This window comes from Schistocerca gregaria, chromosome 1 (assembly GCF_023897955.1).
Source record: "Schistocerca gregaria isolate iqSchGreg1 chromosome 1, iqSchGreg1.2, whole genome shotgun sequence".
In the NCBI taxonomy this organism is placed as follows: domain Eukaryota; kingdom Metazoa; phylum Arthropoda; class Insecta; order Orthoptera; family Acrididae; genus Schistocerca; species Schistocerca gregaria.
Genome location: NC_064920.1, coordinates 801,912,076 through 801,937,496, shown reverse-complemented (window position 1 = coordinate 801,937,496; position 25,421 = coordinate 801,912,076). Strand labels below are relative to the sequence as shown.

General features: G+C 40.6%; 1 protein-coding gene across 2 annotated transcripts in view; it reads left to right on the top strand.

Annotated features, from left to right (window-relative positions):
* Window positions 1-15,156, top strand: part of LOC126270162 (rRNA methyltransferase 3, mitochondrial) — a 78,145-nt gene extending 62,989 nt beyond the window's left edge. For both annotated transcript variants that reach the window (XM_049974049.1, XM_049974050.1), the window contains one exon: window positions 14,437-15,156. In XM_049974049.1, the coding sequence (XP_049830006.1) occupies window positions 14,437-14,816 (380 nt within the window). In that variant the 3' untranslated portion in view covers window positions 14,817-15,156. The remainder of the gene's footprint in view (window positions 1-14,436) is intronic.
* Window positions 15,157-25,421: the final 10,265 nt, after the last annotated feature.

The window sequence follows — 25,421 nt, the reverse complement described above, 5'->3', positions numbered from 1 at the left end:
TTTACTGCATTTTTATATTTTCTCCTTTCATGAATTAATTTTAATATTTCTTCTGTTACCCAAGGATTTCTATTAGCCCTCGTCTTTTTACCTACTTGATCTTCTGCTGCCTTCGCTACTTCCCTCAGAGCTACCCATTCTTCTTCTACTGTATTTCTTTCCTCCATTCTTGTCAATTGTTCCCTTATGCTCTCCCTGAAACTCTCTACAACCTCTGGTTCTGTCCGTTTATCCAGGTCCCATCTCCTTAAATTAGCACCTTTTTGTAGTTTCTTCAGTTTTAATCTACAGTTCATAACCAATAGAATGTGGTCAGTGTCCACATCTGCCCCTTGAAATGTCTTACAATTTAAAACCTGATTCCTAAATCTCTGTCTTGCCATATATATTCTATCTGATACCTTTTAGTATCTCCAGCATTCTTCCATGTATACAACCTTCTTTTATGATTCGTGAACCTAGTATTAGCTATGATTAAGTTATGCTCTGTGCAAAATTCTACCAGACGGCTTCCTCTTTCATTTCTTCCCCCCAATCCATATTCATCTACTACGTTTCCTTCTCTCCCTTTTCCTACTGACGAATTCCAGTCACCCATAACTATTAAATTTTCGTCTCCCTTCACTACCTGAATAATTTCTTTTATCTCATCATACATTTCCTCAATTTCTTCATCATCTGCAGAGCTAGTTGGCATATAAACTTGTACTACTGTAGTAGGCGTGGGCTTCGTATCTATCTTGGCCACAATAATGCGTTCACTATGCTGTTTGTAGTAGCTTACCCGCACTCTTATTTTTTTATTCATTATTAAACCTACTCCTACATTACCCCTATTTGATTTAGTATTTATAACCCTGTATTCACCTGACCAAAAGTCTTGTTTCTACTGCCACCGAACTTCACTAATTCCCACTATATCTAACTTCAACTTATCCATTTCCCTTTTTAAATTTTCTAACCTACCTGCCCGATTAAGGGATCTGACATTCCACGCTCCGATCCGTAGAATGCCAGTTTTCTTTCTCCTGATAACGACATCCTCTTGTGTAGTCCCCATCCGGAGATCCGAATGGGGAACTATTTTACCTCCGGAATATTTTACCCAAGAGGACGCCATCATCATTTAATCATACAGTAAAGCTGCATGCCCTCGGGAAAAATTACGGATGTAGTTTCCACTTGCTTTCAGCCATTCGCAGTACCAGCACAGCAAGGTCGTTTTGGTTAATGTTACAAGGCCAGATCAGTCAATCATCCAAACTGTTGCCCCTGCAACAACTGAAAGGCTGCTGCCCCTCTTCAGGAACCACACGTTTGTGTGGCCTCTCAACAGATACCCCTCCGTTGTGGTTGCACCTACGGTACGGCCATCTGTATCGCTGAGGCATTGAGGCATGCAAGCCTCCCCATCAACGGCAAGGTCCATGGTTCATGGGGGGTTGGGGGGGGGGGGGTGCGGCGTGACCATAGGATTATAATTTATTTAAAAGGATGTTGTGGTTCACACAATCAAATGCTTGTAATTTGTTATTTAATGATTTAAGTACATTTTCACTGTTGGTGTAAATAGCCTTCTCAATATCAGAACCCTTCAGAAATCCAAACCGTGTTCTTGATAATATGTTATTTGTGGTCAGATGGTTGATTAGCTGCCTGTACATTACTTTTTCTAAAATTTTTGAGAATGCTGTCAAAAGTGAAATCGGTCTGTAGTATCTCTTTATTCCCTTTCTTTAATAGAGGCTTAACATCTGCATATTTTAGCCAGTCAGGAAATGTCCAAGTTATAATTGACTGGTTACACAAGTAACTTAGAATTGTACTAAACTCACAAGAACATGCCTTAATTAACTTTGTTGATATTTCATCGTAACCACTAGAAAGCTTTGTTTTCAAAGATTTAATTGTGGAAGTTATTTTTTGTGGTGAAGTGAGTGACATATTCATGTACCTGAAGCTATTTGTAAAGGCTACTTTCAGATATTCAAGGGTATTATTTACTGATCCTGACAATCCCATTTTATCAGTAACGGATATAAAGTACGTGTTAAATAGATTTGCCACACTACGTCCATCGGTTACTAATGTGTCATCTACCCTTAATGCTATTTGCTCCTGTTCCCTTCTGGAGTAGCCGTACCATCTTCTATGGCATACAGAGCCCACTGTCCAACTTATGTCGCTATGCTCATCACACATCACATGGCACATGGAGCATAAACACCACCATTTCATGTGGGAGGTATGAAGAAAGGTCATCTGTACTGATGAGTCACAGTACACATTAATACACACATAAGTTTATCATATACCACATGTGGGGATTCATATTACTTATGTACTGAATACTGTTGATGAGGTGGTGGAAATGGAACCTACTCTCCAACTTGTGCAGCCATTTATTCACAAGCAGCACCCCTAAATGCTTGTATTTTCACTAAGTGAATACACTTCTATACACTTCTGAACTAACAGAATGATTTGAAGAACAGTCCATGAACATGAGGATGCTTATGTGTATGCACCTGTCCCTACCTTCCTGTTCAGTTGATCTTAATGGTATTGAGCACATTTTCAGGTTCCTTTGAGCTAAATTTGATCAGTTGTTGAGAATTGTTCTTTGTGGTTAAGTGATCATAGATCTGTATGGTCACTTAATACTTTTGGTATTTAGTGTATTCTGTGTGTTGCTACCACCATCTTATCAAAAGTTGTCTAATTCATTACTCATGAAAGAACATTATTGTAGAACATTAATTTTGACTAACAACATCAAAAGATCAGTCAAATAATGGAAACTCCAATCGAGTTGGCAGTTGTGTGCACATTAAGTGTTCTTGCTTGTGTGTGCAAAGATGTGTGTCTCTCTTTTTATTGATGAAGGCTGTGGCAAAAAGCTTTATACAAGTGTCTTTTTAATTGAGCATGGCTGTGACTTTATGTGTCTTCTTTATTATAAGTATCAGTCTGTCTTTTCCTAGATTGTTGCATCAAAAGGTTAAATTTCACTGGCACTGTTCAGCTGTGGAGGATGCTGGTTGCTTTTTCAACAGTTACAAATTCACATTCTCTGTGCTGAAAGTGAATTTGGTACAAGGCTTGTAACAATGCACTAGCAAAGACCAAATTCAGTTCCAGGCTGCCCTCTGGGGCTCAGCATGCATTTGCTGAGTACGGGCTTGGGGTCCTGAGCTGGGGACTGGTCACTGCCGCCAGTCTCCTGTTACCGTAACACCTGGACACACTTCAGCGACCACCTTATGGTGTGGCGGTGGAATGTTGTGTGCTGTGGGAAATGGTAATCTTGGCTTGGCTGGCTGGATTGTGAGGGAGGTAAACCTCTATAAAAACCCCTTAATCTTATGGTGTGCTGTGCGCCTATAAGATGCACGGCTGTTGGGGTGGAACAGTCGCAAGCGGGCGACCTCTGGGGCACCTGCCGCACCCCAATTGTATAAGGCTTACCTAGGCACGCGGGGCTCTGTCTAAGTGGACTTCTAGTTCCCTAGCTGCTCGTGGGACCGAGATGGATCCTTCGAAATCCTCTTTTCCTCCTCCCAGTGGAAAGGGTGGGCAGCTGGAAGGTTCTAACTCCCAGTCTCTGAAGAGGGCTCGTGCAGTCAGTCCCCCTGACTGCAGTACATCTCTGACCAGTCAAGTCTTTAGTAACAGAATGCATTTTGGTAATCAGAATCTATTTCTCATTGTAAAACAGAAGGAGCATAGTTTTGAGAATGTTTCGCCCTTCTATATACAAAAAAGTTTGGAGAGCGTCTGTGGCTCATTAAAATCAGTGAAGTGTTTGCATAATGGGACCTTGCTTGTGGAAACTTCCACTTCCCAGCAAGCAACTAACCTCCAAGCTGCTAAATGCCTTGGGGAGTATGCCATAGATACTGAACTGCTCAGCACCTTGAATTATAGCAAAAGTGTTGTGACATGCTGGGATCTAGTCGACATTCCCAAAGACGAAGTGCAACGTGAGTGGGCTCCGGAAGGTATCGTTGATGTCCAACATATCATGTAGAGGGTTGATGGCAATCTTGTGAAATCCAACTCCTTTATTCTGACCTTCAGTAGTACATAACTTCCAGAACATATTAAAGCTGGCTTCCTTCGCCTTAGTGTGCGGCCTTATTTCCTATCCCCAATGCGCTGTTTTAAATGCCAGCATTTTGGGCATACCACCTTAGGGTGTACAGGTGAAGCGACTCGTGGCAACTGTGGTAAGGCTGCTTATGAAGGAGTCGGTTGCTCGTCTCCAGCCAGATATATCAATTGCTCTGGAAACCACCCTGTTTGGAGTAGGGACTGCCGAATATTTTTAGAGGAATGCAAAGTCCAGGAAATAAAAGCAACCCAGCGTATCCCATATGGTGAGGCCAAGAAGATTTATAAGTCGATGCAACCTCCCACATTTGCTACATCTTTTGCATCCCTGGTTTGAAAGCCTTCTCCAAAAGCCGATGCTTCAATGCAGACAGAGGTGGTGAGTATTGGTACTAATACCTGCAGCTGTCAGTGCACTCGCAATGCAGCCAGTGTTTCAGAGCCGGTGGCCCCTCCTCGAACGGCTGACAAGGGTTCAGTAGCGAACTTGGGCCAGTCTCTGACGCCTCCAACAGCTGAGGCGGTTCCGAGGCTCAGTACGGCCTTTACCACTGCCACATCGGCTCCCCCAAAGCCCACCAAACTGCAGAAAGCTCCCATACAGCAGCAACAGTGGGCTAAATCCCATGGTAAACTGTCTCACCATACGGATGTTGTTTTACGTGAGGCTTCATCTGACTCTTCCCCAGAGTTGATGGAATCCGACATATGTGTGGGGAAATCATATCGCCCCACGCCTGCCCCACCACCTGCTGCGGTCTCCCCGCCCCGTCGGAGAGACAGGATGAAGGTGCTATCCCCATCATAGATGGCTCCCATACTTCAGTGGAACTTGCAAGGGTTCAGGACGCATGTGGAGGAACTTCGTCTACTCTCTCAGGGTAGACCACTGTGTCTGTCTCCAGGAAACTTATTTCCATCCCTCATATTCCCCTGAGCTATGAGGCTATACTTTCTACAAAAAGGACGATCTGCGTGGAGAGAGAGCTACAGGAGACGTAGGTATTTTCGTCAGGACGGACTACCACTCCTCGCCTCTCTTGCTTACGATGGCTTTACAGGCCGTCGCTGTGTCCGTGCACGTGCGTCATCCATTGACTGTTTGTTCACTTTACTTGCCCCCACATGACGCACTTGATGAAGTGGCCCTCACTGACCTTCTTACACAGCTCCCCCAGCCATTCATTATTTGTGGTAATTTTAATGCCCACAATGTGCTTTGGGGCTCTGCACATACCTGCTCCAGGGGTAGAGCAATTGAGAGGCTTCTCCTGTCATCCTGTGCCTACTTGCTCAATGGAGGACAGAGTACTCATTTCTGCACAGCGACTGGGTCATTCTCTGCCATTGATCTCTCGCCACCAGTGGTCACTGGGAAGTGGTTGCTGACTTGCGCGGCAGTGATAATTTCCCAATCTGGATTCACCTGCCAGATGGCGTGGGCCTCGAAAGGAGACCACCACAAAGGGTGCTCAGTGGAGCTGACTGGACACTTTATAGCCAGTTGGCCCAATTCGAACGCTGTGCGAATGTTGAGGTATTGGTGGATCATATTACCAAAATGGTCCACCACACCGCTGTAGCATCCATTCCACAGTCCACAGGCCACCGGAAGAGGCAACCTGTGCCTTGGTGGAGTGCCGAATGCCGCTCTGCAATCAGGACCAGGCATGCAGCTGTGCGCCGGTTCGTGTCGCCGACTGCTGAGAATCTTGCAGCCTTTCGGTTGGCGACGGCAAGATGTCACCGCATTATTCGTGAGAGCAAGAAGAGTTCATGGCAACAGTTCCTGAACACCATTAATCGTTCCACCAAAAGTTCTATTGTGTGGGAGACCATCAGGAGGATTTCTGGCAGAGGAGGAGGTGCCCCATGGCTCCTGTAATGAATAACGGCACTCTCCACACACATCCGCGAGACATTGCCCAGACTATGGCAGCATATTTTGCGACAGTTACTGCAACAACCAGTCAGGATCCAGGTTTCCAGCACCATAGAGCCGTTGCTGAGAGATTTAGTCTGGACTTTCAGTCCACCTCTCATGAAGTTTACAACTGCCAATTTTCTATGTGCGAACTGGATTGTGCATTGTTTGGAGCTCGTGACACATCCCCTGGTCACGACAGGATCCATTGCAGTATGCTATGGCACCTCACATTACGTAACAAAGAAATCCTCCTTGCACTTTTTAATGCCATTTGGGCGTCGGGTCACTTTCCTGATGTGTATTAATTCCTTTTTTAAAACCTGGGAAAGTCCGCAGGAGCCCGAGTAGCTACCGTAGTGTTGCCCTCACTAGTTGCATAGGGAAGACCTTGGAGCGGATGGTCAACCGCCGCCTTGTCTGGTTGTTGGAATCCCGACAACTCCTTAGTTGCTTTCAGTGTGGTTTCAGAAGGTTTCATTCCACCTTCAATAACCTTGCCCTCCTGGAGGCGGCTATACAACAAGCTTTCTTACACCGTCATCATGTTCTAGGTGTATCTTTCGACATCGAGAAGGCCTACGATACCACTTGGAGGCGTCTCATCCTGGAGCAGCTTCATGAATGGGGTTGTCGTGGTTGTCTTCCTCTTTTTATTCAGTCTTTCCTCTCGCTACGATATTTTAGATACCGAATTGGTGACGTCCTGTCTGATCGCTTTGAGCAGGAGAACGGTGTCCCTCAGGGTAGAGTTTTAAGTGTGACTCTCTTTGCCATCGCTATTAATAGCATTACGTCCATAGTGAAAAGTCCTGTCCAGTGTTCCTTGTTTGTGGATGATTTCTCTTTGTTTTGCTCATCTTCAAGCCTTGCAACGACAACGCGTCGACGTTTGGGTGACTGGGCGCAGAAGAGTGATTTCAAGTTTTCCACCAAAAAGTCTGTTTGTGTTCTTTTTAACTGTTCTCGTTCGATTTTAACCTTTCCTGAGTTGAAGATGAGGGACACTATTCTTACTTTTAAAGACACGGTGAGATTTCTGGGGCTCATTTTTGACTCGCAGCTTACATGGTTACCTCATCTTAAAGACCTGAAATGACGCTCACTTAAGGCTTTAAGTATTTTAAAATGTCTTAGCCACACTACATGGGGAGCTGACAGGACTTGTCTGCTCCAGTTTTATAGGGCGTTTGTGCGATCTCGGCTCGATTATGGGTGCATGGTGTATGGGTCTGTGAGGGCTTCTTACTTAAAGATGTTGGACGTTGTGCACCATGAAGGGCTTCGGTTGGCCACTGGGGAATTCCGAACTAGCCCCATACCAAGCCTCTGTGCAGAGGCTGGTGAACCGCCACTTCATATGTGGCGACGGCTACTTACAGTACACCAGGCATATAAAACTTTGTCCACACCATACACCCCTGCATACCATACCATTGCTCAGCCTCCTCTGGCACGATTATTTCATAACCGGCAATGTGCGACGCAGCCCTATGGGATTCACGCACAGGATTGTCTCGCTGCGATGTCTATGGCTGGTCTTCGTGTTTTACGTCGCAGTTGGAGCAGATCTCCACCTTGGCTCCTCTGGAGACCCAAACTTATTTTAGATTTGACTAATTTTAAGAAAGATGGTACATCAGATTTTACATTCAATCTCTGTTTTTTAACATTTTAGATGTGCATCACGGTTTCACTGTCGTTTATACTGATGGCTCAAAACAGGAGAATTTCCTTGGCTGTTCTGTGGTGTTCCCTGATCATGTTACCCAGATCGACTCCCTGCTGAATATACAGTTTTCACCATGGAGCCCCACGCGATCCTGAAGGCACTGGAGAAGATGCTTCGTGTTCGGGGCGATCGATTTCTACTCTGCTCCGATTCTCTTAGTGCCTTACAATCACTGCAGAACCTATACCCTACTGAGGAGATGGTCCAGCTGATATATGACCAACTGTACTTGCTCCAACGGTAGGGTAAAGAGGTATCCTTTTGCTGGGTGCCTTGTCATGTTGGCATATGGGGCAATGAACAGGCCGATTGGGCTGCCAAGGAGGCCTGCAGAGAGCAGGATGTGGTCCAGTGTCCTATCCCCTTGCAGTCAGTCATCGCTGCACTCCACAGGAAGTGCATGGAGTTGTGGGACGACGAATGGCTGGCGGTGACGGCCAATAAACTGCGGTTGGTAAAGTCAACCACTCGGCCGTGGTGTTTGTCCTGCCGGTTGCTCAGGTGGGAAGAGGTGTCCCTCACACGTCTTCGGATCGGGCACTGTTCTCTCATACATAGCTTTTTATTACGGCGGGAGGATCCTCCGTTTTGTGATGCTTGTGGTGTGCACATCTCTGCCCGGCACATTTTAACAGACTACATTTTATACCGTGATGCCAGGGTAGAAGCACAAGTTGATGGGGATCTGCCTTCGGTTTTAGCTAATGATGAGACATGTGTGACTAGGGTTTTTAAGTTTTGTGATGTGTCTGGACTCTGGCCTAAAATTTTAGGCTGGAGGTTTTAGTGTATTGCAGAGTGGCTAACTCCTCCCCTTTTTTCCTTGCTGTCAGACAGCCACTTCCATCTGCTACATTGTTTTAGCTCCCTTTCTCATTTTCTTCCTGTGTTGTCCATGTTTTACTGCTGACACCCTGCTTCATCCCACACATCGGTGTGGGTGAGCACATATTTTTCAACGATTGTTTCCGGTGTTTTATGATCCATTTTATATTCCTGTTCTGGGATTTTTCTTGACACCCGTCTCACTATGTTACTGAACGAGCACTGAAGACCTTGCTGTCGTGTGCCCAAAAACCCCTCTCTTACTACTACTACTACTACTACTACTACTACTACTACTACTACTACAAGTTCCAGGCTGTTACTGCACACTGAGAACAGAGAATAAGAAAATCCCTCTTAATACTTTTTACTAAAGTGCATTGCAATTCCTAGCTAGTGAAAGTTGTTGCTGTTTTAGATCTCGGAAACCAAGAAGTCTTTTAGTAACTTTTGGTAAGCTTATAAGGGATCCTAGATAACTTGATCTTATGTCAGGGCTCTTCTACTAAGACATCAGTTCATACACACATTCATATGGGAAGGAATGTAACACTACATGGAGATACAACATACTGATACAACTGTCTGTGGGAGTTTCCATTGTTTTCCTAAATTTCTGCTGCACTTCTTATGCCAGAACACTTTCAACCTTTTGAGTGGTGACGACATACTGCCTGGTGTGCAAGAGAATTATCTCTTAAAAAACCATTTCATGTTAACCATCACTCCTGTTGATAGGGGTCTGTATTTATGTTTGATTTTCAGTTTTTTCTCACTTTTGGGCTCTGCAGCAACAATGTACATAATGATGATTAAGAACTTGTGGTTAGGGTAAAACATACTTGCTTTAGGTGTTGTTCAGAGAAGCACCCTCTTCAGGTTCTGAGTTAGGGAGACACCACGTAAATTTGCTATTAACCGGTTACTGTGCAAGGCCCCTTCAAAATGCAGTTAACTTTGTACACTGTGCTATACCATAGAGTCAAGAGTTGGAGCACTGTGCTGTGTATGTGCTTGTTTACAGTTGCAAAATGTACACATGGTGCACACTATCCATTACGCAAGTGAGTAGAAGATTTTAAAAGGTTTTGTAGCAGTAGCCAAATAAGGGAAAAACCATTATTTAAAAGGAACTTTAATTTAATAGGAAATACAGTGGCTTCAGAGAGCATTACGGTACAGAAAAGCACTATTAGCACTGCTAAGGCCAAGTGAAATTCTCTACTCTGCATTTTGTTATATGGGTCATACATATGTACTGCACACACAACAGTCTTCAATACTTGTGGACATAATCCATTATAAGTCATGATATTTACACTGTATCATTCATCAAATGTAATCAGTCTTTAATTTGTTTAATTAGACTAAGGGTTACCAAGCACAAATGAGATTAAGTGCCATATTATTATTATTACCTCCCCTCTTCTGCTACAAAAGGCAAATATAAGAGTCATATAACAGGAGTATTGCATCATTACACTGTCTTCTATACAGATTATCAGACATAAATAAGTGGTCATCTGCATTATTCCCGTACGTAGATTCTTCTGCACACCACTGAGCAGAACAGTTATAAGTAGCCAGTACATTGTTGTATACATAACTTTCAAATGCCATTGCCATGTGAATTTTTTGTTCAAAATGATGATGACTGTCATTTAGCATAATATTGGAGCCTCAGGATACATATCAAATGTTTAAGCAGACTATGAGATGATGTACATGTACCTTCAAATATGTATTCCTATATCTATAAACTTCATTGGATGGAAGGTTCTTTAGGTTGTCTTATGAAAATGACTTCTTTATTTAAAAAGATTTAACTTGGAGAAAACCTGACACTTATTCAGTACTTGTGTCAGAGGAAGTTTTTGTGTGGTACTGCAGATCAAAAGTAGACATAGGATAACCTGTAATTATTTTACAAAGAAAATTAATGCACACACATAATCCCTTATATTATAATATCATTAAATATGTCTTTGTGAAACTGTATATCACCCCCAGAGTATTGCAAGCATGCTGTTATGCTTGTTAACAATTTTAATGTAATGTCAGGCATGCATCATTTTTGAATATATAAAACATACTGTGTAGGCAGTGGGTGGCAGAACAGAAGACAAACTTAAGTAATATTTGTTTTATGGATTGAATAGTGGACATATGGTTGATATCATGAGTTATGTGTCTCCCTTGCTTTTGAATCTTAACTGTGGAAAGCCCAGTCTGGAATAACAACAATATCACGAAACAAGAAATTGCTACTTTTCAAACAGAAGAGGCAGAGTTGCGCACAGGTACAGTCAAGACTGCTAAGCATTTAAGCTTTTGGCCAAAAGGTGTTCAGGTTCACATATTGCAGTATATAGCACGGGACGAACCCATGTGTGTGTGGAATCACTCGGCCTTCTTTATTTTCCACGGAAACATTTATTCTTCCTTCAGTATGTTCTTTTAGATGGACATGAACAGTACATTTTATCTATATTCTCTCTTTAATATAAACACTGTTTATCAGTTATAATGTAAATAGTCTACTTTATATTACTTGTCATTGAAGGTATGGAATATGTCACTTGAAACAGATACTTGTAGGTCTGTATTACTTTTGATTGCAAAGCCTGTGATGAACTTATAATTTGCCCAGAACTGTTGCATACCTGCTTGCATGTTCGTTAAGCTATTTAACGTTTGGAAAGCATGCGATGTGATGTGAAAATATGGAATGCACTGTAAATTTGGTTGTTTGTAAATGTTAAAAATTAGGGTAACACCATAACAAAGAACAAAATTGGTAATTAGGTCAGACATATGCTTTGTTCCTTATACGTTGCACCTGTTCAGGATTGGAATATGTTATACCATTGCTCATGCACTGCTTCCCATTCTTTTGATTCATTCCCCTTACTTTTTTGTGGGCACAACATAGTACATCAAATTTCGCAATGTGACCTGTGTATAATATATATTGGGCCTTAAATGAATTAAACCAGCTGAAAATGCCCCTATTGGAGTGGAAAAGAAAGTGGTGCTCATGTGTAAAATACTCAAATTGAAAAGTGGTGCAGCAGCTGTCCCATTCTACCTTCTTCAGCACCTTTAAAACTTTCCCAAAAAGTTGGCTCTTTTTATCATGCAACTCACCTCTCATTCCCACAATCTCCCCTAACTGTAACTCGCTCTCACCCACTAGTCTATTGGTGCAAGTTGCTCATACTCATCCATCCCCACTTGCCCACTCTCACTCACTCATTCAGCCTAACCCATTGTCGTTATCTTTTTGTTTCTCTCTGTCACTTTCTCCCGTCTCACAGCCACAGTCTCCTTTGTTCCATCCTGCCACTACTATCCCCTCTCACTATCACTGTCCCTGCCTTCCTCTCTCTTACTTCTGCTATCTCATTTATTCCTTCACAATGCTGCTGTCTCTCCTCACTATGGCTTTCTCTCTCTTCCTCATTGTCATAAGACTGTCTCTTATTATCACTGGCTCTTCCACTTCTTCACCCTGGTGCTGTGTCCCTCTCTTTCTCTCACTCTGCCATTGTACCCTGCACACTTTCTATAACACAACCATCATATATCCCCTTGTAGTATTATTACTTTTCACCTCCTTTGTCATTGCTACTGCCTCGTTCTCTCTCAGCATAAAAAACTGTGAATATTTTTGCATACGAAAACTTTGGGTAAATTTTTAAAGGCGCTGAGGAGGGTAGAATGAGGCAGCTGGGTTCCACTTTTCAGTCTGAGTCTTTTAAGTAGGAGCATATTCACCTTCTTTGGGCTCCGATAGGACCATTTTCCCACTGGTTGCCTTCTTCCTACTGCTACAGCAGAGCATGTCACTCATATGAATAGAAATTAATGGTTCGGTAAAATTTTGATAGTATACTTATGTGAAAATGAAATAGTGCAAAAATAATTGTACACCTCAATCCAGATTTTATGTGCAAAAAAAATTTGCATTGTGTTTGCCTGACATCAGATTTTACATGTACAAGCAGAGTAACTTTGAACATCTGTATTTCGAAACTGGATAATGAAAAAATTTTCAAGATTGATCGAGATCAGCATCTTAGGAATATATTGTGAAAATTACAGCAATTTTCTGTGCAAAGCCGTCTTGGAGGGCGCGGCTTGGTTTTGTTACCCAGAAACCATGTTTTAGGGCTGTTTCTCGATAGCCAATAAGGCTTTTTGAAAATTAGAAGATGGCACTTCCAGAGAAATCCTAGAGAATATATCATTTAAATTTGAGCAGTTTGCTGCAGTTAGTTATTTAGATATATGCTTCTTATGGAGAAGAAATGGTGGAAATGCTTATTTCAGTTTTTCTCAGGAACTGCCCATGAAGGAAATGGTGACTTAAGGCATATGGTAGGCCACATCTAATGCTAAAAAGAACCAATCAGTTTGCTCTATTTGCCTGATCTGGAGGAGGTGTGTAATATTCAAAACTTAACCATATACTGTAGGATAGTTGTAGTAAAATGATCCTTTTGTATGGTATACAGATGGTCCCTAGCTCAAGGGCTATCCAAAACACTTGACCCTTCTTTTCTATCATCAATAGAAACTGAGGTGTGTGCTTTGGAAGAATCCCATTTTTATGCATGGTGTTTCAGAATATATTGGTAGCACATGCTGTTGTGAGTGTACAGATAATCTGCAATCGTGGGAAGCAGTCGGGCTGTCTACTCACACTGTCAAGTGCTGCAGTATACCAGCAAGTGGCACCTGTGCTTAAATCATTTAATTTATATGAAAGTGGTGATATTTGGTTACCTACAATTGTTCTCCGATTTTTAATGATAACTCTATGTAGTGCCCCTTAAACAAAATTATTGCTACACCAGACAAGTCATCTGGCCGTAGATACTTAGTGCTACCTGTGGGAATAGGAGATGGGTCATTAGTTGAATATATATTTATGTGTTAGGAAGCTTTTACTAAGTATTTGTGTGTAGTGTGCCTTTTATGGAAGTGAAACATGGATTATACACAGTATATAGCAAAGAGAGTAGAGGCTCTTAATAGGTGGTGTTACAGAGGATGCTGAATATTGAATGGGTGTACTGAGTAACTAACACAGAGGTAATGAATCAGTTTGGGGAGAAAAGTACTTTGTGTCACCATATGGCTAGGGAAAAAAAAAGATAGGTTGAAAGGGTACAGCCTGAGGCATCAAGGATATTTGATTCTGTAATGGAGGGTTAAAAATTGTAGAGGGAGACAAAGGCTTCATAACGGTAAGCAGGTTCAAATGAAAACAGACTGCAGTATTTATGCAGCTCTGAGAAGATTTGCACAAGGTAGACTAAAGTGCAGAGCTACAATGAATCTGTCTTGAAACTGATGATTACAAAATATAGATCAGAAAAAATTTCAGGAAAACAGCAGTAGAAAATATTTGAAAGCCATTGTAAAATGAATTATCATGTCCTATACCATATGTATGTCTTTCCATGACTTAACTGTGATGGGCGGCCATATACTTTGTACAGAAGGTTTCTTTATAATAGTGGAACTGTGGCATAGAAATCTTGCGTGTATTTAGAAAAGTTCATTTTGTATAAATTACATTTGGCCTACAGTGGTATTAATGAAATGTAATATTTCTGTGCCTGATGTGTATTTCAAAGAAAACCTGTATCACTAGCAGTAGGTTCTTCGGTATTAAGAATTTTAAAAATAGTGTTTTATGTGTTGTTAATTAGATATTTTTAACTTTAGTAAAGTGGTTTGTCACCTTCACATCATTTAATTTTTGTGTAATATCTTTTCTCTATCCAATGTGCCACATGTTTGTACAATGCAGTTAACATCCAGAATGTTACAGGTTGTGTAGATCTGTGGGACAGCAAAGTGTTACGCACTGCAGCAGGTGCACATGGTCGCTTGCAGTTAATAGAAGATCTTTCATGGGAAGTTGTTCCTGAGCACCTACCGGATGGTTGTGTTACATTTGCGGCAGACAGTTCTCAACTTCAAAGTCATGTGACACCATTGCTCTATTACAACAAGGCTGACTTTCACTTGGCTTCACACATAGCTCTGATAGTGGGTGGTGAGACCCATGGGCTCAGCTCATCTGCCCTGGCACTGGCTTCTGCTCGTCTTCATGTTCCAATAAGTGCTGGCGTTGATAGTCTCAACACGGCTGTTGCATTTGCTATTATTGTGTTTGAAGCAAGACGGCATTTGACTGCTGGTACTTAGATATTGTGGACACTATTTGAGTTACATAATGAATTGAGGAAGAGAGGTGATATGGTAGTTACTGATTTTGAGTTGTTAAACAGCTGTAGATAGTTTTTAGAATCATGTTTTTGTCACACTCCATTTTTTATTTCATTTACTTTGGATTAGCTATTAATTGTGTCAATGCAATTAAAAATAGTAGCATGAAGTTATCAGATCTGGGTAGCAGAGTTGTGTGATGTTTTTGTGCAAGCTTTTTTGTGTTATTTCTTGTCTTTGTGCTGCAGGAAAGTGTAGTTGTAACTACTGATGTAACTCAGAGAAAATAAACAACATTGATCCTGTTTCATCACGAAAATATCGGAATTATTCAGTGAATGTTTTCTCTTACCTGAAATGACTTCCAAACACTGAAATAAATTTGAGAGTAGAACAACCTTTATTTGTGCTGTTTGGAATGTTTTCGAAAAAGTGTGGTATATGTGTACCACTGTAAATAAAATTGCCAATACGTTTGGGTGATATTGTTGAACAAGATAGGGTAAAGGGACTTCTTTGTGTTTCTGTTTGCTTTCGTGGAGTATTTAATCTCTCTCCCAAAACTTTGGTTAAAACTGAAGTCATAATTACTATTCAGCTCTGCTTCAGTGGGCAATTCATTGTGGACTTTCATGGAAATATTGCTGATTGTTTCATGACACACTAGCAGTTTGAAGCAATGAGTGTGTCAAGGTGTCTCATAAAAAAAGGAACAAACTGATCTCGACATGTCTTTGCATGTGATTGAAAAAGTTGACCATTTAGGATTACTTGTTACAAAGCAATAATATTGGAAGTACTTGAGTGGTCTGTGTGGATATAAAATAATTAAAATGTGGGTAAGTGGTATGCCTTTGTAGTGCAGATAAGATGAAGGTATGAAACTTCCTGGCGACTCACGCCCGGTACTCACAGCTTTACTTCTGCCAGTATCCGTCTCCTACCTTCCAAACTTTATAGAAGCTCTTCTGCGAACCTTCAAGATGAAGGTATGGTTATAATAGTGAATCTTTGAATGTGAGTGTTTCAAAGTATCAGCCAGGACTGGGTAACTATTTTATGTTCTCGGCCATGGTATTGACTAACTCTTCTGATTCACTGAAATTAAAAATATCCTCCCTACCATTCATCCCACCCCTCTAAAGTCATATTCTTCTGCACATCCAAACTACATAAAATAGGTGTGTCACTATGCCCTTAAAAAACTACTAGCCCCCTCCACATTATTGATAATTTCTTTCTGAAAGATCTGGTCCAAAGAAGGAAGATTAGAGTTGAAAATAACTTCAATAAGATAGTCATTAGAGGTGGAGCCTAAGCTGGGACTGAGAAAGGATTTTGAAAAAAAGGGGATGGGGAGGAATTCAGCCACTTTAGTTTCAAAACAGCCATCTGAGCAGTTTTAAGATTTAGGGAATAGGGAATTTTCAGAAAATCTAACTGGGATGGGCACAGTAAGGATTTAAACTCCATTCCTCATGAATGCAAGTTTAGTGTTTTACCACTGTACCAAAGGGTACAGGTAAGATATATATATATATATATTTATTTTTTTTTTGGGGGGGGGGGGGGGGGGGTTGGCAGCTGCTAACCTTTCACAGTGTGGGAAACATAGTTAACACAAATCTTCAAGCACCATGTAACAGTTTATGATGCAAAGTCCACAGATAAGACCAATTGTAAACAACACTGCTTCAGACAGTTCTGCAGGTCTTTTGTGCCTGGAGAGGAGTCAGATTATCAAGAACGCCATTACAACCATTGACAATTTCATACTTTAATGGAAGTAGGCAACTCTGTATGAGTTTTGACTTTTTAAATCTTTACACTAATAATTCTGTGAACCAATCACTACAAATCTATACTAATAATAAACCTGTAAAACTGTTGTGCCTGTTTGAATATGCTTTCTCCAAAACTTCTTGATGAATTTTCACGGGGGTTTTTGCAGGTAACTAGAGCATAGCTTGGGACACCATAGTAGGCTTTATTTCATCAAAATCAAATCATGGAAGAAAAGATATCATAATTGAAAATTTTGTCAATACTAATATTATAAATGTGAAAGTAGCTCTGTCTGTTACATTTTCATCACTAACCTGCTGAACCGATTCGATGAAATTTGGTATGGCGATAGCTTGAACGCTGAGGAAGAATAGAGGCTGCTTTAAAGAGTGTGTAGTACAAGATACTGACTTGAAGAATATTATGTGAATTAGGGGAAAATATGTACTGTTTGAAAAAGCTGTTTGCTCTGATTTTTGATCTTTATCGTATCTGTGAAAATGCTTATATTAGTTGATACATGCCATGTGATGTGATCCAAAACAATGAATACAATGCGCATACAATCTTCAATGCGTTTATTCCATACTTCCACACTATTTGTTGTGTAATGTACACTTTGTATAATGTATTGATACTTCAGTAGCATGATGCATAGATGCAAGCTTCCCCTCTGTATACAATGCTCGGCAGCAATGCTGTGCATCTTGTGTTGGGATGGTTTGGAAGGGGGAGAGCAGTATGCACGTCATGAGCTATGCTCATCTGAACAGGCGGACACATGAGGGTTGGGTGATGTTGTTGCATGTACAGTAGCTTACATAGTCACCAGCACTCATCACAACAAAACTACTGATATGCAAGAGCAGCTGTTGGTCACAGTAATAATGAATGATCATCTGGGCAAAGATAAAAAACATGTTCTCCACAGAAACTAGAGAATTAAATTATTTCCTGGAATTTGTTCTTTCTAATAATTATTACAAATTTCATAAAAATGTCTACTGGCAATTTGATGGCTTGATCATGTCACGTACTTTTTGGAATGTTTAAGGGAGGTCGCCATAATCCACCAAGCCGAACAATTGGTTTGTGAGAAACCTACTTGCAAACATGTATTTCATATTAGAGGTTTGTGTTCAACAATTATTCTACCATTAAAGAATTACATGAGTAATTTGTCTTGTTCAGTAACAAACATTGTAATGTACCATGTATAATAGATAATTAAATCATGATGATAACTGTATTGTCCTGAAACATATGTAATGGGAAACATTATTTTAATAATTTTAGTAAATGAGCTGCAAGTGGAATGGCAAACTATGGAAGCTCATAGAATCACAGAAATTGACAGTTATCAGGAGCATGATGAAAAAGCACTAAACATATTACAATTGAAGAGAGAATGGCAAGAAGTTAATACATATTTGTACGATGGCAGGGTTGTACATATGACTACTATGACAGATAAATAGAAAACAATGTAGAAATACATTATAAGTAAAATTAGGATTTTCCACATCACAGCATCCCATTTGTAGATAGCTTTATTCCATGTAGTCAAACTTCGGTGGTCAATGTGTTATGGTGTGGGGAGGCATAATGTGGCATGGGCGTACTGGCCTCCAAATCTTTGAACATGTTGCACTCACAATTCAGCATTATTCTGTTTACTTCTTCTCAGAGTGCATCTTGTCAGGGGTTTATTTGCCTCGGATTTCATTTTTATGGCTGACAACTGCACAACCGCTTTAAACTGTGTAGGTGGATGAATTGTTGGAGCGAGAGGATATTTGGTGAATGGACTGGCTTGCTCATTCTGTCCCCCTCCTCCAACTTGAATCCAATTGAGCACCTGTGAGGAGTATTGAGGAGATGGATTACAGCAGGTTCACATGTACCAATGACAATCAAACAGTTGTGACCCGTGAAGTCTATTTACAACCAAACAGTTGTCAACTGCCCTAGTGGAGAAATGAAATGCCCTAGCATGACTTGTTACCAGCCTTGTGACCAGCTTGGAAGCACATTGCAGAGCACACACACCCTATTAAGAACGATGTCTCCCATTTTGTGATGTCCAAGGGACCATCATAAATCACAGTGACTTCAGTGTAATTATTGTCTCTGAACACGTGTCATTTCTGTTCGTCTTGTTGCATATATGTTTCAGTTACTGTTTGTAATATGCTGTAGCAGGTCTTTCTATGTGTGGTCCAAGTTTCATTGAGCTGTGTTACTTAGCAGTGACATATCGTGGGAAAATTACTTTCATGGTCAAGTTTTGCACTCCATTATATATTAATTAATAGCAAATATTTTTTTCTCCTGTTTACATTTATCTTATATTTTGTCACTGAAAGAGTGCACTGGGGAACCACAAATGCAGTGTAACTGTTTCTTCAGATGTGAAGTGGTTGCTATATTTGTACAATAATAATAATAATAAATTGACTATAAATCCAAAAAAATGTTGTCGTATTTACACCAGATTTTAGACATGAACTTTCCACACCATTTACAATTGAAGATGTGGTATATTTTCTTCTAAATACATCAGCAATTCACTATATCGGTTGTGGATGGTGATGGTGATTTATTCGGGTATAACACACTTCCACTGATTGTAAGCCTGCTGTGGCTTGAAAATTAGTTAATGTTACAACAAGTAAATTAAATCAAAAATTTATAAAAAAAGTGACTGGTTGAATGTTATATTGAAATTATTTATATAATTTGACATGTTCAGTCACCATAAACAATCTCAAGTATTCATCACTCTTCCATTGCACCATTTTTCTATCGGTGATAAAATAGTTCTTTGAAAGTCATCGCATCTCCAGGGTGGAGTGGCGACCCATGAAATACTTGATGTGTCTGAGCTTTTATTTCACATCACTAAGTCACTACGACTGCCGTCCTGTGCTGAAGATCTATGCTGTCTTTCGATATAGCTCATTACATTCACAATAAGAATGTAATCAATGCATAGTATCTGCCCTTTTCCATTAGACATATTATTCTGTGTCTTTATTTTCTTACAAAAAGAATTACTTTTGTTTTGAGTATCACTTGTTGGTAAGAGGGTCTAGGATATGCCTCACCCCCTTGGACTAGTGTGTATCACTACCATCCATCCTGGACTATCTGATTCAGTTTCATGCTCCCCAGTTTGAATGACTCTAGAAATAAGTGTAATTTTTTTTGAAATTCCACTTATGAATATTATCTCAAATGCATTCTTTCTTCTTATGAAATTGCGCTTTCCATTTAAGGAAACTTTTTATCAAATATTGTTGCATTCCACAAACACTGAGACCCACTTGCTATTGTAGAATGTTCCCTGTGTGTGCCAATTGTGTGTGTGTGTGTGTGTGTGTGTGTGTGTGTGTGTGTGTGTGTGATGTGTGTGAATATCTATTTCAAATCAGACCTGACTGTGATGTTAAGACATGGCAGGGATACGTCCTCTCGTTGTCCTCACTCATTTCAAAGATCTGGAATTACAACAGTTATTTAAGATAAGAATACAGGTGGAAATATATACTGTTTGGGTGCAGATTTTTATTTAAGAGAGAGTGGGGCACACTGTATCTGATCTGAGCTTAGGATCACGAGATATTTGAATTTTGATAGAGTACTAAAATTAGAACTGATAAAAGCAAGCTATGGCCTCAAGCAGCCATTGTCACTTGGTGGGGTGATGGAATGCATGAAAATGTCAAATTATTGTGATGAGGATTTAGAGTATTTCATTGAAAGTCTGGTGTGAGAATACAAAAGGAAGAGATAAAGGTGTGATGTAGTTTGCAGGGGCAGACACTGCTTCATGACAAGTAGGTGGACCTGTACCAGGATGTGCAACTCAAGGAAGGAAAAATAGCTCATCAGAAAATTATGTTGTGGAAAAGTTAAAATGAATAGAAAACTGTTTCAAGTATTGTTATGCAAGTGTCTCCATGGGAGGAAGCGATGTATGGCTATGTAAATGTTTTTACACAAAGGGAAAATATTAGTAAAATGGATTGGCTAACATCACTTGCAAAAAAGTAAATAAAAACTGTGAATGATAGACCATTGTTTGGGAGAATGCATCCGGCTGAGGTAGGATGTGTGTCAAGTGCCAGTTCCACCTACCATCATCTCTGTTCATATTAAGTTGACAATATCTGATTAAGTGCTTTAATGTAGGAAGTGCTTTTAATTGGTGCTGATAAAGTACTTTGTAGATGTAGCTGAAAGTAGTATACTGTACAAAGCCTATGTCGTGTAATGTGCCATCACTGAAAGAACTATAACTATTTGGTAAGTTGGACAATGTTGATTATCTAGTTCTATACTATTTCAGTTTTGTTGATAGATTGTCACTGATGGCCTTCTGGTCACATACGTGGCTTCAGATTTTTTTTGTATAGTGGAGAATGTCATGTGACTTATTGCCAGCAGATTCAAACTGTACTGATGTTTCATTTCTAAGTCCTGTGTGACAGAGAGCATAAATGGTGTGGCAGACAATGTTTTATACCTACATTTGCAACTATTCCATTTGACGCGGAAGAGCCTGTGCAATAGCTTGTGATTTTCTGTCATGTAAGCTCTGAGTTCTGATAAGCACACATGTAAGTTTGCATTATTTTTGTAAGGCACATACACCAACCATATTGTGGGATCCAGGTTCTCAACAATACGAGGGTCAGTCAAAAAGTAATGCCTCCTATTTTTTTTCTACGTTTAATTGTCAGGAAATTTAAATGCAATTACATAGGTTGAAAACCACAACATTGAGGATCATTTTGTCATTTTTCAATGTAATCTCCGCCCATCTCTACAGTTTTGGTCCATCTTTGAACAAGGGCATGTATCCCAGCACGGTAAAAATCACAGCTCTGCTTCCTAAGCCATTGACGCACAGATGTTTTGACGGCCTCCTCGTCTTCAAAATGAATCCCACGATGAGCTTCTTTTAGTGGCCCACACAGATGGAAGTCTGATGGTGCCAGGTCAGGGCTGTATGGGGGATGAGGCAAAACTTCCCATCCAATTTTGACAATCTCGTCAGAGGTGTGACGACTGGTGTGTGGTCTTGCATTGTCATGCAAAAGAAGAACATCTGCCATTGATTTTGTTGGGCGAACTCGCTGAAGACGTGCTTTAAGTTTTTTGAGGGTTGTGACGTATTGAACAGAATTTATTGTGCATCCCTGCTCCAAAAAATCAACCAGAATCACACCCTCTGTATCCCAGAAAACTGTTGCCATAACTTTCCCTGCCGATCGCACAGTTTTGAATTTTTTCTTCCTCGGCGAGCTTGTGTGACTCCACTCCATTGACTGCCTCTTTGATTCGGGTTCATAAAAATGCACCCATGTTTCGTCCCCGGTCACAATTTTTTTCAGAAACTCATCTCCCTCCGAACGGAAGCGCTGCAAGTGTTGGGAGGCTATTGTTTTCCTTGCCTCTTTATTCTGATCGGTTAACATTCTTGGAACCCACCGTGCACAAACTTTTGAGTACCCCAATTGTTTAATAATCGTGATCACACTGCCTTTACTAAGAGAAATAATGCGACACACTTCATCTGCAGTCACCCGACGGTCACCACGAATGATGTCATCAACTTGCTGAATGTTGTGTGGAGTCACTGCACTCACCGGCCTGCCGCTCCGCTTTTCGTCAGTCAACGGTGTTTGCCCTTCAGCTTCCTTACAATGACGAACCCATCGTCTAACAGTGCTGACATCCACTATCACAACACCATACACCTTCTTCAGTCTTTCATGAATGCGTATGGGCGTTTCACCTTCTGCATTCAAGAATTCAATCACACAACGCTGTCTCAAACGAACATCGATGTCGGCCATCTTACAAACTTCTGCTGTGCTGCCACCTGTTGACACAGAAAGTTACTACTGCAGTGGATTGCAGAAGAAGGTTTGAGGAATGGCACCAAATTCAAATTTTTCGCTTAACTTAATTTTTTTAAGTAGAAAAAAAATGGGAGGCATTACTTTTTGACCGACCCTCGTATATTACGATTTTACCAGATTAGTTTATTCTTTCTTTGATGGTGTAGCAACCTGTCCAACAATATTGTTGTCTTGAAGTAAAGTATAAGCAGATTTCACATATGGGGAGCATAATGTAAGGATAACTGCAAAACAGGTTAAGTCATGTAAGGTTAATATTAACAAGTCAAGTATGTGTGACTGGACTTCGAATGAGCAGCATCAGAAGATAAGTCTGTGTCATCACTCAGCCACAGACCCTTATTAGTCCTCTCTTATTCTAATTAGCATAAAAATGCTAAGTCAAATTAAATTGAATCACATGTGGGAATTTGTAATACATTACAAATTGATGCATTGTGGCCCAGGGAAATGGCATGAAATACTGCTGTTTAGTTAAGCAGGGTATAACAAGTTTGTGGTGAATTCTCATAATTTAATTTTTCTTTTAAAACAATACTGAGGTGTAGCAGCTGGATGTTTTGACTCATCCCATTTACACAAGAAACCGACTTCTGTTGGTTCATGCACTACACCCAGGCACAAATGAGATCACCTTTTCAGTTGCAAAATGAAGCAGGGGTATGACCAAAGAGCCAGCAGCAGACATGGTGGCACTGAATGCAGGGCTGCCAGGTACCCTGATTTGAGCAGGATTGTCCCAATTTTTCTGCTGAAAACCCTTCTTGGAGTACATAAAAATCCTGATGACATCGGAATGGATAATATATTTCATATGATATAGTCTGTTCATTATACAAGCTAAGAGGCACTCTTGTAAAAACTTAAAAATAGGGTTCTTAGTCGTAAAAGACTCGCACTCAACAGCCATTCAGGAACTCAATACTTCATTGGCTGGTGATCACGACCAAATGCCAATTTAGGAAAAAAACATCCTCAATCAATAGAAGATGATAGGCTTCAGTTGACAGTGATGTGTAAGGTATATAACTGCTTTGTTACTGTGAGCTGTACTTCTCTCTCTTTCCATTCTTCATGATGAGAATACATAATTGTTTCAGTTATGATCTTTATTAAAAATATCAATAAATATGACAGTTTCAGTTTCAATTGTGAACATTATTTAATAAGTTTGATCTCCGACTTTGGGTCACAGAAGCTGCTGTGGCTTGTTCATCCTGCACAGTGGCACTGATGTGGGGGCAGGGCTTGCATTAAAGACCCACATAAAAAAATCCGATTTTATTCATTTTGAAAGTGTCATGTTCGAAAAAAAAATCTCAACTTGGCAAACCTCTGTGGTCCCCAAGCACCACAGTGGAGACAGCAACCAGAGTAGCAGCGGTCTGTGTGACGGAAAAGCCTTTAAAGTATAAGCTGCCAAACTATTTTCTGACTCATGTTTGTAACACGCTAGAACAGAATGGCCAGTAGTGAGAATCACTAGCACCTGCATGGCACAACGGTGAGGATCACTCTCTGCCCATCGTTCAATTTGCACGCGTTCTGGAAAGCGCATGTCCAGTGCATGTAGAATACCATGGTCAGTAGATGCGCACACGGCAGGATTCTGCATTCATAGGAGAGGATCTCGCTAGAATGCCTACTGGCTTTCCCGCTACATTCCCCCAAATGAAAATACTCTGAAGAGCCTCACACCGTAACCCACTACTCACAAACCTACGACAGAACCACACTTCTCACTCAGGGTAAAATTTTACTGTTACTGAAAAAAAAACTATACGTGTACTTTACCTAACTTCATTTACACCAGTAGTACTATTTGTAGTAACAATAGCGGTCTCGAAATTCCTACTAAGCAAGTAAGTACTTGTATTAATACTACTACACCATAGCTAATACCAATACCACCAAAACTTCACAAAATAATTTGCTAAAACCAAAAATTCAAGCGGCCGTTGGAACACTCAACGAAGTTAAAACAGGGAATGAAAATTTTAGTGAAATATTTCACTAGAAACAACAAGAAATGTCGGCTGAAAACTAAGGCATAAATTTACTAAACGACTTCAAAGCACAGAAAAATCTAGAAAAACACAGCGAGCGAACGTTCCTAAAAGTTTATTCAATCGTTATTTCGCCACAAATCAGTTACCAGAAGTCGTGGTAACGCGGGTGACGGTTGCTTCATAAGCATTAATGTGTATAACATTGATTTTTATTTGCGATCAGCAAGGCGAGTTATTTCTCTGCTAGGAGTGAGGATGAGGTCTTTTTCCAAAAACTGTAAAGTGGATGCAGAGTCGGCTGCGGAGAGGGATTAACTACCATCGCAGTGTGCGACAGCACGCAAAGCTACACCAGCCGCTCCTGCTTTATTTACAATGTTTGGCATGTTGTTTGCATTCGCTCTGCTTCCACACAAAGGTAGGAAATTCAGCGCACGCGAAATTCGTTTAGACTAAATTTCCGGTTGTGTTGCCATGAAACATTACATTTCTGTGTTGTTTGTGTTGTAAACAATTGTACCCCGTTCACTGAACAGGTAAATTAAAAAACTTTCTCCGCAAGGTACTCATATAGCGTACAAATCTCTGTAGGGTTTACAAGGCGCTTTCAAAATGCCGCCCGGTGACTTCAATATTTCTCATTTCTTAGGCTACTTTATCAGCCACTGTGGCAAACAGCCAAATATTTCTGGATCACAGATCGAGCTGTCTGTATTCCCCATACACATAGAAAAGGAAAATAGTAACTAGTGAGTTACCTGTTTCCAAACGTATTGTGAACTTGCATTTGAGTTTCGCGTGTCTCATCTGAAAATAAAGCTAAAGCTTCGTTGTGGCACCGCGCTTTGCAGCCCCTCGCC